Source organism: Elephantulus edwardii, unplaced genomic scaffold (genome assembly GCF_000299155.1).
Source record: "Elephantulus edwardii isolate Elephantulus edwardi_28Jun2011 unplaced genomic scaffold, EleEdw1.0 scaffold00017, whole genome shotgun sequence".
NCBI lineage: Eukaryota > Metazoa > Chordata > Mammalia > Macroscelidea > Macroscelididae > Elephantulus > Elephantulus edwardii.
The window spans coordinates 815501-829598 of record NW_006399767.1 but is presented as its reverse complement, the minus strand read 5'-3'; the positions used below and the strand labels follow the sequence as shown (position 1 = coordinate 829598).

At 37.5% G+C, this 14098-nt stretch overlaps 1 protein-coding gene across 1 annotated transcript in view; it reads right to left on the bottom strand.

Annotated features, from left to right (window-relative positions):
• PKHD1 (polycystic kidney and hepatic disease 1 (autosomal recessive)) overlaps positions 1-14098 on the bottom strand; it is an 866042-nt gene that overhangs the window by 423998 nt on the left and 427946 nt on the right. Inside the window, exon 43 of the mRNA XM_006882114.1 lies at positions 4601-4735. Coding sequence (XP_006882176.1) covers positions 4601-4735 — 135 coding nt within the window. The remainder of the gene's footprint in view (positions 1-4600; positions 4736-14098) is intronic.

Sequence of the window (14098 nt, the reverse complement as noted above, 5' to 3'; positions counted from 1 at the left end):
GCATGTAGTTCAAATCCAGTGGCTGATCCATGAGAAAATGATAGGCAAAGTCCTCCTGTGTGGTTTATTGCCTCTGAAAACCCACTGAAGCATCAGCTATGGGTCAGGTCTAACTCAATGGTATCTAACAGCAACAATGTAAAATTGGTCACCGACAATTACCAGATAAATATTATCATAACTTTCATATATGTATGAAAAGCCACAAAGTCAGTCTGGAGACTAAGATGCACCTAATCCAGGCCATGGTCTTCACAATTACTTGTTATACATCAGAGAGCTTGACAATGACGGGAATGAGAATGACAGGAGAAGAATCATGTCTTTGAGATGTGGTGCAGGAAGAGAATGTTGAACATACCATGGACTCCTAAGAGAACAAACAGGTCTGTCATGGAGAGGATGAAGCCAGGTTGCTCCTTGAAGACAAAGGTTTTGAAGCACTGTCTCACAAACTTTGGATATGTTAATAGAAGAGAACATGCTGGAGAAGGACATTATGCTTGGAAGGGTGGAGGGACTGCATAGGAGAGGAAGACCCTGAATGAAATGGATCAACACAGTGACTGGGGAATTAGGGGCTGGTGTGTCAGAGACAGTGAAATTGGCTCAGAAGAGGGGAGAGTTCAGAGCATTGTGCACAGGGTTGCTTTGAGGGACAGATGACGGTACATAACAACATCACCACATATGTATATATGGAAGCTGGGAGTTCTGGTCTTTTAGTGGGTAAGGAGTTTAGTGGGTAAGGATAGTAGACCCAAAGGCAAACAGTTGGAATACAAAGGATGCTCCGTGGAGGAAAGATGGGCAATGTAATCCTGTGTGATTTACAGCCTCTGAAATGCACTGGAGGGTCAGCTATGAATCCTTTCTGACTAGACATCACATAATAATGACCACAGTAGGCAAAGAAAATAGCTAGTATAAAGGCCCTTAGGTGGGGTAAACTTAGCCTAATAGGGAAAATAAGTAAGAAAAGCATGGGCCTCTGGGCAAAGAAGATAAGCAATCTCTTCCCCTGAGGTTTACTGCCTCTGAGAACATGGGAGAGTATCAGCTATGATTTGGTTCTGACTTGACATTGGCACATAATAGCTGTAAGATTATTGCATAGGTAGGTAGGTAGGTGGGTGGGTAGGTGGGTAGTTAGGTGAGTGCATGGATGGATGACTAGAGGGGTAAATAGATTATGAGATAGATAGATGATAGATAGATAGATAGATAGATAGATAGATAGATAGATAGATAGATAGATAGACTGACTGACTAAGAATGATATGGACAACTTTCCTAGCTATCTAAGATGTCTAAAATCATAAAGAAATAGCAGGCACACAAAAGGCAGTGGGTACAATCAATTTTTCACAATTATATAATTCAGATGATAATATCTGCCAACCAGATTATATCTGTCCTCTTTTCCCAATAAGCATGAACACAAAATACTCTCTTAAATAAAGCATAATAAACATCTTGTTTGCTTCAACTCTAAAATTGCTTATAACCTTCAATATATTAATGCGCCATGCAAATTTCAGTAGGTAAGAAGGATATTGTAAATGGCATGTTCTACATTTAATAAACCCAGGACTTGTCCTTTACCAAAATTTTATTTCTAAAGTGATTTTCTATGTATAATGGAAAGAATACTAACCCAAGAGTGGGAAGATCTGTCAGGAGAATTCTAGCTTCACAATAATCGTTACTCAACTTTGTCATTATACTTCTCAAACCCCTTGTGGTTTTCCTTATAAATGAAGGAGTTAAGAATATCTGAATAGGGCAAACTGTTAATTCTTTGATTGCTTCCCCAAGTGATTGTGGTTCAAATTCACTCTGAGTCTCCTTTGGAGATAGGAATTCCTATGTCTGAGAGATAAGCTTGTGGTCTGCTTGTGGAAGTTTGCAATCTGCAGAACCCTATGGAGTAATTCTGCTGTGGACACATATGTTATTCCTTAGTCTGGATCTACTCAATGCCAAGAACTACATTCAGGAGTTAGAACTAGATCATCTGGTGGATTCTAACCCGAGCTAGCAGCTTTGGACTGTTCCACCAGAGCTCCTTTCATCTCTTAAATAACATTTGGCTCTAAAATGGTATGGTTTTGAGGTACAGATGAGTAACTAGCATCTATATTTTTCCTAGAACCAAGCTGAGAAGCTTGCTTAATGTTTTCCATCAGGACCTCTCAGACTGTTAGGAGTCAGAGAAACTCTCAGCTGCACTGCATTCCTGCTGAGGCAAACCCGACAAACCCGACAGGCATGATTTTAAAAATTATTATTATCTCATAATAAGCGCATTTTGGCTAGAATTTCTATTTTAATTTATGTCACTCTCCTATTAATTATGATGTCTATTTTACATGAATTAAGATGCTGTGACATTCACTTAACTGGACACTTTATTCAGTTCAAGGAATTTTGGGTTTAGTATCTACTCTAAAGTTGTTGCTGTAAACTTGAAGGGTTTTTGATCTACCAATATAATAATTGTGAAAACTAGGTCTCCCACAGTCCTAAAAACTATGTATTCTAAATGGAAGAGATATCTCTCTCAAGGAAGTAATCCTTTTAAACAACAACAAAAAAAAACTACCAGCAGACATTTCCCTCTTGAAAATGTCAGTGCATAAGACATTTAACTAAGACAGGTTTGAAACTGAGCATAAGGAAATAGAACTTTACTAAGAAAATTATTTTATTTTATTAACCTAATATTTATATCTAAGCCTGGAAGCAGGAGTGGCATCCACTTCCAAAATGGCTTGCCTCCGGAAACTCTATGAACAGTGCTCAGGCCTTTTGTTCTTAGGGTCACTATGAGTCATCTACAACTCAATAGCACCTCACAACAACAACAACAACAACAACATTTATATCTAGAGTTAGTAAATAATTTCAAAGGGAAAGTATGAGTCACTAAGTAGCATTTCAATTGTTCAAAGCATTTAGAAACTACAAAGTTCTGAACTCTTCCCAAGGATTACTGTGAATCTCTTCCATATGTAATATTTATGACAATGTGATTATTAAAATACCCAGTTCTTTTAAAAGCAAGAATTTAGGTACCCACTATATGTTGCATATTATTATCTAATGTCAAATCAGAACTGGTTCATAGCTTATCCTCTAGTGAGTTTTCAATGGCTGTAAATTGCAAAGGACTTGACTATCTGTCTTTCTCCCATGAAGCCAAATTGTACCAGGCAAGTCTGATGTCAAGAACTCTCCAAAACACTTAAGAACAATGGTGCCATATTAAAGACTAAAGTGAATCTGATTCAGGACATAGTTTTCTCAATCACCTGCTATGCACCAGCAAGTAGGACAATTAATTAGGATGACAGAAGAAGAATTAATGCCTTTGATTTATGGTACTGGGTGAGAGAACTGAATATGCCATGGATTGCCAAAAGAACGGATATGTCTTGGAGAAAACACAAGCAGAGAGTTCTTTGGCAGCAAAGATGGAAAAGTTTCATCTCAACATTCTTTGGACACGTATCTAGGCAAGGCTATTCCATGGAAAAGGATTACTATGCTTGGAAACATGGAGGGCCAGTGGTAAAGGGGAAGAAGACAACCCCCACAATGAGATGAATTGCAACAATGGGCTCAAGTGTGTCAGAGATGATCAGGATGACACAGGAAAGGGCAGGGCTCAGATCCAGATCTATTGTCCATAGGATTTCAATGAGTCGTGTTTGACTTAATGGCACCTAACAACAATGATAAGTTGGTTCCTACTGAGACCAATGGCAGGCAGCATCGCTTTTCCTTAAAGAGAGCTAACGCTCGCTGGTCATCAGGAAAGTGCTCTAGGAAGTCTATATTCTGGTACTTGAGTTATGCAAAGAATAAAGAATCACTTATAGGCTGACATTTGTAACACAGAAATAAATATTTAGGCAATATTAAGGAATTACATAAAGAAATTGTAGTACATCATAGCAAAGTGTAAGTAAATTTTCCTATCAGATTCTACGTTTCTTTTCCAAGAGTCTGGGAAATATAAATAGTCAAAGCATTCACTTGCTAGCTAAAAGTTCTACGTGTGAGTTAATCTAGAGGTACTGAGTATAAAGAGAGAGAAATTCTTCTACAAAAATAATCTACTGAAATCTCTATGGAGGACAGTTTTATTCTGAAAACAAGGAGTTGACTGGACAGTAATTTGGCTACTGGTAACTTTCTTTCAAAACGAAGTCAGATTCCCATGGATAAAATTTTTATGTATGGCAGAGACACTGTAAGAACTCATCATGCTACTCCATAATCCTGTGTGATTAGAGAAATTTAACTGAAATAATAGGGCTTTTTAAAAATTTTTATGGATGCTTCTACATTGTAAGCACATAACTCTGCTGCCTTTTGTGATTAGTGTGGGCATAGAACATTGGAATAATGTGCATGTTTGAATTTTTTTGTCATTATACTACTGTTACAAATAAAGTATTTCCTCTAACTTTTGTCAATTAAATATATTTGCTGCAGAACTGTATTAAAATTGCATAACCAGAGTCACCAGGGAGCCCAACCCATATGATTCTGTTGTGATAGACAATCTGAAACAGCGCACTAAGACTCTTACCTTGTGGGTAAAATGACCAAGTAAAAAGCTGTCAGTCACTGAAGTATTTGCATCACTTTCCACAATGTCAATTCCAAAATCTCTGCATGCATAAACTTGGAAGTTTTTTAGGTGAAGATTGCTATTTTTCAAAATCTGTAAAATAACATAGCATATTAATAGCAAAATTCCACAGCTTAGTTTTTCTTTCAGGCTACCTGTCCCTTCTTTAATTATTGAATAGATAGAAATAAATATGCCACGCCATATTTAGGGAGCTCTGGTGGTCTAGTGGTAAGAAGCTGAACTGCAATATCAAAAGCACAAGGTTCACATTCATCAGCTAAGTAGGTATTGAGTAGCTACTCCATAGGAAAAGGATTAGTAATCTCCTCCCATGTAATTGTTGTCATTGTTATGTGCCGTTGAGTCACTTGCAACTCATAGCAGCCCTATGTACGAGAGCCCTAAACCCTGCTCTATCCTGTGTCAATCTTATTGTCTCTGACATACCTACCCCCACTACCCCAGTTACCAAGTTGAGAATCTTCCTCTATTGGCCATGTAATTGATGTCTCTGAAAACCTACTGCTATGGGTCTGTTTTGATTGAATGGCACATAACAACAATATGACGTATTTTAAAAGCATTTGTCCATCAATATCTTTTCAGACATCCCAAAGTTGCCATGAAGTTGGCACCAACTTGCCCTATGGTAACACCCTTTCTGCACTTTTCATTTCTCCTCACAATACTGATACACTAGAAAAATCAACATGAATTCTTCACATATCTAAAGTTAGCTTAAAGTGGCAAAATCTAATCAAAGTAATGGAGAATAACAGAGCGTTCCAGAAGTCCACTGTGTAATATCTTCATTAGTGGAGTATATTAACTAATACTGTCAGAAACTTACAAATATGAAATAGGTAATTCAGTGAGAGGAAATATTTACTGCATGTAGTCTCTACAATGAAATGTGCAAAGAGCTGCAGTCAGAAAATAAAAAATGTCGAACTCGCTCAGCATTTCTTAAGCTAAAGAAACTGAAAAACAAATTCAAGCCTTGAGTTGCAATACTTAATGATGCTTTGGGAAGAATATTAGAAGATCAGTGAAGCATTAAAAGAAGATGGAATGAGTATACAGAGTCACTGTACCGAAAGGAATTGGCTGACACAGAAGAATTTCATGAAACAACATATAAGCAAGAGCCTGTTCTGATTAAGGAAGAAGTTCGAGCTGCTCTGAAAGAATTAGCAAAAAACAAGGCCCCAGGAATAGACAGCATACCAATTGACATATTTCAACAAATAGATGCTGCCCTGGATGTGTGTTCAATTCACTATGTTGCGCCAAGAAATCTGGAGGACAAACACCTGGCCAATTGACTGGAAGAGATATATATTTGTTCCCATTCCAAAGAAAGGTGGCCCAATAGAGTGTGGAAATTATCGAACAATATTATTACTATCACATGCAAGTAAGATTCTGCTGAACATTATCCAAAAATGACTGGAACAGCATACCAGCAGAGAACTGCCAGATATGCAGGCTGGGTTTAGAAGAGGCCATGGTAGTATGGATATTATAACTAATGTTAGATGGACCTTGGCTGAGAGCAGAAAGCACCAGAGGAATGTCTATCTGTATTTCATTGACTGTGAAAAGGCATTCAACTGTGTGGATCACAACAAATTTTGGCTAACTTTGAGAAGAATGGGAATCCCAGAACACTTGATTGTGCTTATGTGAAACCTACACTTGTACCAGGAGGTAGTCATCAGAACAGAGTGAGGAAATACTTCATGGTTTAAAATTGGGAAGGGTATGTGCCAGGGATGTGTCCTATTCTCCATATCTTTTCAATCTATATGCAGAACAGATCATCTAGGAGGCTAGGCTCTATGAGGAGGGATATGGTGTCGGGACTAGAGGAAGACACATCAACAATCTACGTTATAGAAATCACAGAACCTGAAACTGAGGAGGATCTGAAGTATTTGCTGCAGAAAGTCAAGGACTGCAGACTTTAATATGAATTGAAGCGCAACATCAAAAAGAGAAAGATTTCACCACTGGACTAACTGGTAGCATCATAACAGAGAGTAAAGACATTGAGATTGTTAACAGCTTTAGTTTGCTTGGCTCCACTATCAACACTCTTGGTACTATGAGCCAGGAAATCAAAAGACAAATTGCATTGGAGAAGGCTGCTGTCAAGAACCTTTCCAGAGTACTGGAGAGCAACAACGTCAGCTGGGAGACTAAAGTGTGCCTGATACAGGCCATGGTCTTCACAATTATTTGCTATGCATCACAAAGCTGGACAATGACTAGGGATAATAGAAGGACAATTGATGCCTTTGAGGTGTGGTGCTGGAAAAGAGTATTGAATATACCATGGGCTTCTAAAAGAACAGTTTCATTCTAGAGAGGGTGAGACCAGGCTGTGCCTTGGAGGCAAGGATTCTGAAGCTTCATTTGAGATATTTTGGACATGATGCAAGGAGCTATCAGTGTTTAGAGAGGGACATCATGCTTGGGAGAGTGTAGGAACAACACCAAAGAAACAGCCCCTTGATGAGATGGATTGATTCAGTAACTGGAGTTAAGGGGGTAGGTGTGTCAAAGACAATAAGGCTGGCGCAGGATAGGGCAGGGTTCAAAGCTGTTGTTGCTATGAGTTTCAGTGACTTGATAACACATAAAAAGAACAATAGTCTATATATGATACCTTTATAAGTGTAAAAAATAGGGATTGAATGTTAACAAAATGTCACTGGCAGAAGTGTGAGTTTTCTGTGAACTCTTACATGATCTTGGACAAAACATTTAATCTCACTAAGAGGTCTTTTCTACAAAATTTATAATCTGATTAAAGATCTAGAGTATCAGGTAACCTAATACAATCATCCTGTACTCATGAAATAGTCATGTTTACGTTCTTTAATTGATAATTTCTATTTAAGGTCAAAGTATTTTTGCTCTATATAGCATGATCCTTCTACATGTCAAATGGCCCTGTTTGAATTTTCAAGAATTGAGTAGCTTGCATTACTTCTTCTTTATTGAAATGAAGTTTCTTTTTTTTTTTAAATAAAAATGTAGACCTTCAAAATAAGAAGTGTGTTTGAATGCACAAGGCATAATATGAAGAATTAACTTGACTATAGTTACAACCTAACTGTAAGCAACAGTTCAAGATCTGGCGAACAGGCTTGCAGTACAAAGCAGTAAACAACTAGAATTAAGTAGAGTAACTTCTAATTTTACAAGGAAACTAAATACAGCCACAAAATGCACCAATTTGTGGTGTGTATACAGCTGTCAGAGGATATAGTCTCATCTCTCCCTCTTCACTCTGCATTTCTGAGGCATGGTGAGAAGTTTTAATTTCTTCAATTCTTCTTAATATATTAAAGTTGGATTACTAGAGCAATAAATCTATAAATTCTTCTCTTGTCACCATAGCAAGGCAAACATCTTACAGAGTTTACTCACTACTGAAAGGAGGATAAAAATGGTTTATCTCTTCATAAAGTTCTTATGAAGATTAAATGAGAACATATGCAATAAAAGTTACCTGTAAACATTGCCCAATAGAGATAAATTTATGTGTATACAAGCCAGAAATTTAACCTAACATTCATGTCAAGAATCTATGTTACCACTAATGTCTAAGTGACAAATTTAGTCAGATACATCTAAGATTAAAAGCTGATGAAATTTAAACACAATATACTTTTTGATGGTTCAGAAGACATTTCTCAAAATGACAATATGTGTTACTATCACTGACAACACACATTCCTGTCAGTGCCTAATTATTTTTACTTATAATGACAGCAATAAGAGCTAATTTTATCAGACATTTATGAAGAGCTAAGCATTCTTCTAGTAACTATATCTATTTACTTAATATTAATTTATTTAATATATTTCATTCTTAAACTTATCACTTGTTGTTGTTGACTGCTGTCTAGTTAAGCATGATTCGTAGCGACCCTATGAACAAAAGACCTAATGCCTTTTTTTAACTATTATTGTTTCTCAAAGTTCATAGTGTTTCCAGAGGCCTGGGTTATTAATAACTTTATTGTACAAATAAGGTAGAAAAATATAGAGGATTTTTTCCAAAGTCATGAATAAAGTAATTTGGAAAAATTTAGAGTCTATAATAGTGCTGGAGGGTCAGTTAGGAGTCAATTCCAACTTTACAGTACATAATAACAACAATGTACTTAACTACATTGGCTAAATGCTTGGCTGCTAACTAAAATGTTATTAGTTGGATGGTTGGTTCCAAGTGGAAAGACTTGAAGAACTGCTTTGCAAAAATTACAGAGAATAAAATTCTATGGGCCTTTCTACTCTGTTACATTATGAGTTGGAATGGAATCAACAGAACTCAACAATAGCAATTATTATTAAGTTCTTTAATTTCCCCTTTATTCCTCCTCAAAGAAGTGAAATTCTAAAAGCATTAAATTATTTGTACTTTTGGAGTGACTCAATTTAGAACACTAGAGTCCAATCTGTAAACCTCTGTTTTTTGCTTGGTTTTGTGGGTTTTTTTTTCCTTTTGTCCTTTCCAGGTTTAGCATTTCTGATTACAGAACATGAGACCTGGTTTCAATTAATGCCTGTTTCAGATGCAAGCCAAAGCTGGACAATGAATAAGAAACACCAAAGAAACAATAACTGTGTTTCAGTCTTCAAACTGTGGTACTGGCCAAGAATATTGAAAATACTATGGACCGCCAAAAGAACAAACAAATCTGAGTTTGAAGAACTGAAGTCATGGTGCTCCTTAGAAACAAGGATTAGGAGGCTCTCACAAACTTTGGGCATGTTATCGGGAAAGGCCAGCTCCTGGAACACAACATAATGCTTAATAAAAAATAAAGTAGAAGAAAAACAAAAAGGAGGAAGGTCCTGAACAAGATGGATCAACAGAATGACTGTAATAGTGGATATAAGTACAGCACAAGTTATCAGCTTGATGCTAGATCAAGAGGGTTTTGCTCTGTCTCCATAGGATCACTATGAGTTACAGTTGATGTGACAGTACCTAATAGCAAGAGTATTTTGTTTCACTGGGTTTATGTCTTCTAGAACAGTTATTTAAGAAAAGAGAGTGTTGAGTTAATATCTTAAAAGACATGAGTTACTTCTCCACAGAACATTCAGTAAACATTTGTTACCCTTATGTTGTTGTTATGTGACATTGAGTTGTCTGTGACCCACAGTGACCCTGTGTACAGCAGCTCTGAACCTTTACTCTGTCCTGAGCCAGTCTCACTAAATCCAACACTCCAACCCCCATTACCCCAGTAACTCTGGGACAGAGTTAATCCATCTCAACCAGGGTCTTCTTCTCCTGTACTGTCCCTCCATCTTTCCAAGCATGATGTCCTTTTCCAAGGACTGGTCTCTTCTGCCCACAAGCTCAAAGTAGGTGAGATGGAGCTTCAAAATCCTAGCCTCCAAGGAGAAACTCATTTTCACTCTTTTCAATACAGACCTATTTCTTTTCTTGGAGGTCCATGATATGTTCAAGATGTTTCTCCAGCACCATAATTTGAAGGCATCAATTTTTCATCTGTCATCCTTAGTCATTGTCCAGCTCTCTGATGCATAGCAAGTAGTTGTGAAGGCCATGGCCTGGATTAGGCACACCTTAGTCTCTAGACCGACATCGTTGCTTTTCAGTACCCTGACAGCAGATTTTCTCAATTAAATTCCTCTTTTGCTTTCTTAACTGCTGGTGTTAAGAGTGTTGATTGTGGAGATGAGCAAGATTAAATTGTTAATACCCTCACTCTCGTCTCCATCCAATCATGGTGCTGCCAACTGGCCTAGTGGTGAGGATCTTCGTCTTCTTGATGTTGAGCTTCAATCCATATTGAGGACTACAGTCCTTGACCTTCTTCAGCAAGCACTTCAGGTCCTTTTCCGTTTCTCAAACAAGGCTGTATCATCTGCATAATGTAGGTTGTTGATAAGTATTCCCCCAATCTTGATATCACATTCCTCCTCATAAAGCCCTGCTTCACGAATCATCTGTCCTTTTATGACTTTGAACCATACAGTGTTTCCCTGCCCTGTTCTGAGGACAGCCTCCTGGTTCAAGTATAGGTTTTGCATAAGCATAATTTCCTCAAGGTTAGCCACAATTTGTTGTGATCTGTACAGTCAAATGCCTTTGCATAGTCAAAGATACACAAATAGACATTCTTCTGGTACCCATTGCTTTCTACTAAGATCCATCTGACATTGGTAATAATGTCTCTAGTGACAGTGATATGACCCCTTCTAAACCTAGATTGTATTTCTGGTAATTCTCTGTCTATGTACTGTTCCAATCATTTCTGGACAATCTTCAGCATGATTTTGATAATGTGTGATATTAGTGATAGTACTTGATAATTTCCACACTCTGTTGGGTCACCATTATTAATTTTCTTTATGGGACTAAATATGGATCTATTCCAGTCAGTTGGCCAAGAAGTTGTCCTTCAGAATCCTTGGTACAATCTGGCAAGCACATTATCCAGGGCAGTATCTGTTTGTTCAAATATCTCAATTGATATTCCATTAATTCCTGGCTCTTTTTTTTTTCCAAGTCCTTCAGAGCAGCCTGAACTTCCTCCTTCATCATCATTGTCTTTTGATCACATGCTGTTTCTTGAAATTCCTCCACATCAGTCACTTCTTTTTGGTACAATGACTCCATATACTTCTTCCATATTCTTTTAATGCTTCTTGAATAATTCAATATTTATCCCATAATATCCTTGGACATTGCAACTTGTGGCTTGAATTTGTAGTTTCTTCAGCTTATGAAATGCTGAGTGGAAAAAAGTGCAAAAATGAATGACTGGAAACCCTAAGACTCTGTAAACTTTCACTAAAATTAATTTAAGAGAGAAATGCTGAGTGAGTTTGGCCTTTTTTATTTTCCAACTCCAGCTCCTTGAACATTTCATTATAACACTTTGCCTTGTCTTCCCAAGCTGCTCTTTGAAATCTTCTATTCAGCTCCTTACCTTCTTGATTTATTTCTTTGATTTTGCCTTCTTGGTGCTCTAGTGCAATATTCAGAGTCTCTTTTGATATCTATTTTGGCCTTTTCTTCTTCCTTCTTTGTAATGACTTTTTGCATTCTTCATGAACGATAGTCTTTATATCTTTCCACAGCTCATCTGGTCTTCCCCCATTAGCATTCAAGCCCTCAAACCTATTTCTGAGTTGGTATTTAATTTCAGGGAGGACAGACTCAAGAATAAATTTTTATTACTGGGGATATGATTTAACCTTCTTTAGCTTTAATTTCAGTTTGCATATGAGTAGTTCATGGTCTGTTCCACAATCAGCACATGCCCTATAGGGTTTTCACTGCCAATATTGAACTTCACAAACTGTTTCTTCTACAGATGTAATAGATTTTATTCCTGTGCATCCCATCAGGTGAAATCGATGTGCATAGCCTGCACCTATGTTTCTTATAAAAGTTATTTACTATTAACAAATCACCGATTATAAAGAAGTCCATCATTCTATTCCCAGCCTCATTTCTGTCACCAAATCCATGTTTTCTGACTACTGATCCATTTTCCTGGTTCCCAACTTTTGCATTCAAGTCACCCATAATTATTAATGCATCTTGATTACATTTTGATCTATTTCTGACTGCATGAGTTGATAGAAATCTTCTTTTTCCTCCTCTTTGGCTCTGGTTGTTGGCACATAAATTTGAATGATAGTGGTATTAACAGGTTTTCCTTATACACATTTGGATATTATCCTGTCACTCATAGTAATGTATTTCAAGATGAATCTGGAAACAACACTGTTTTTATTATTATGTACTGTTGAGTTGAATATAACTCATAGCAAACCTAAGAACAATGACTCTGAACCGTGTCCTATTCTTCAGACAAGCTTACCATCTCTGACATATCTGACCCCATTGTCACAGTCACTGTGTCAAGCCATCTCATCTAGGGGTTCCTACTTCTACCTCGTCCCTCCACTCTTTCTAGCATGATGACCTTGTCCAAGGACTGGTCCCACCCGGAAAAATACCCAAAGTATGTGAGATGGAGTTTCAAAATCCTTGCCTGCAAGGAGCAGCCTTATTTAACCCTCTCCAAGGCAGATCAGTTTGTTCTCTTGACAGCTCTTCTCCAGCATGACAACTCCAAGGCATTGATTATTCTGTCATCCTTAGTTATTGTCCAGGTCTCAGATGCATAGCAAGCAATAGAGAGGACCATGGCCTGGATCAGGTGCACCTTAATCTCTAGACTGGCATTTTTGTTCTTTAGGACTCTGGAGAGATACCTGACAACAAAATTTCCCAAAGCAATTTGTCTTTTGATTTCCTGACTAGTGGTACCAAAAGTGTTGATTGTGAATCCAAGTAAAATGAAATTGTTAACAATCTCAATCTCTTCTCCATCTAGCAAGGTGCTATCAGTGGCTCAGTGGTGAGAATCTTTGTTTTCTTCATGTTGAGCTTCAATCCACATTAAACCTTCACTCCCTGACCTTCTGCATCAAATGCTTCAAGTCCTCTTTCATTTCCGTGAACAAGGTTGTGGCATCCTCATAACACAGGCTGCTGATGACTTTTCCTCCAATCATGATGGATGATTTTTCTTCCTAAATTCCTACCTTCTGAATAATATTCCACATATAGATTGAATATAGAAAGGATACATCCTTGGTGCACTCCTCTCTTGATTTTGAACCCTTCAGTGTTCCCTTGCTCTTCTCATAAAACAGCTTCCTGGTCTACGCACAAGTTTCACACATGAGCACAACCAAGTGTTATGAGAAAGCAGAGAGTACCAGAAAGATGTCTATTTGTGCTTTATAGACTATGTAACAATATTTGACTATGTGGATCACAACAAACTGTGGCTAACATTTAGAAAAACAACATACTTTATTAAATTAAATGAGGATAAAACTCTACATTTAATTCCACTTTTTCCTTTTAGCTACCCTAATTTATATTAGTGGTGTTGTTGGATCCTACCCACAACTGACTCCCTTGTGTGTTTTCAGAGGCAGTTAATTGCTTGGGAGGAGATTGTTCATCTTTCTTCCATTGAGCAACTGGTGGATTCAAACTGAATACCTTCAGAATTGTAGCATAGCTTCTTGCCACTAGGCCACCAGAGCTCCCTAAAATTTTTATATACATAGCTCTTGTAGTCTGGTGACAAGACGCTGCACTGTAATCCTGAAAGCACACGGTTCGAGGGCACCAGCTACTCTATGGGAGGATGGGCAATCTCCTCCCATATAATTAACTACCTCTGAAAATCAACTGGAGGGTCAGCTATGGGTCAATCCGACTCGACAAAACAATACAAACAACAACACACAGACACAATTTTGCGTTTCCCTGTGGATATTTTTTCTCTTGGTGAATATATAAAATTAATGACTGATTTTCTTACTGTTATTTAATTTTAAATATTTATTGTTGTTGTTGTTATGTGC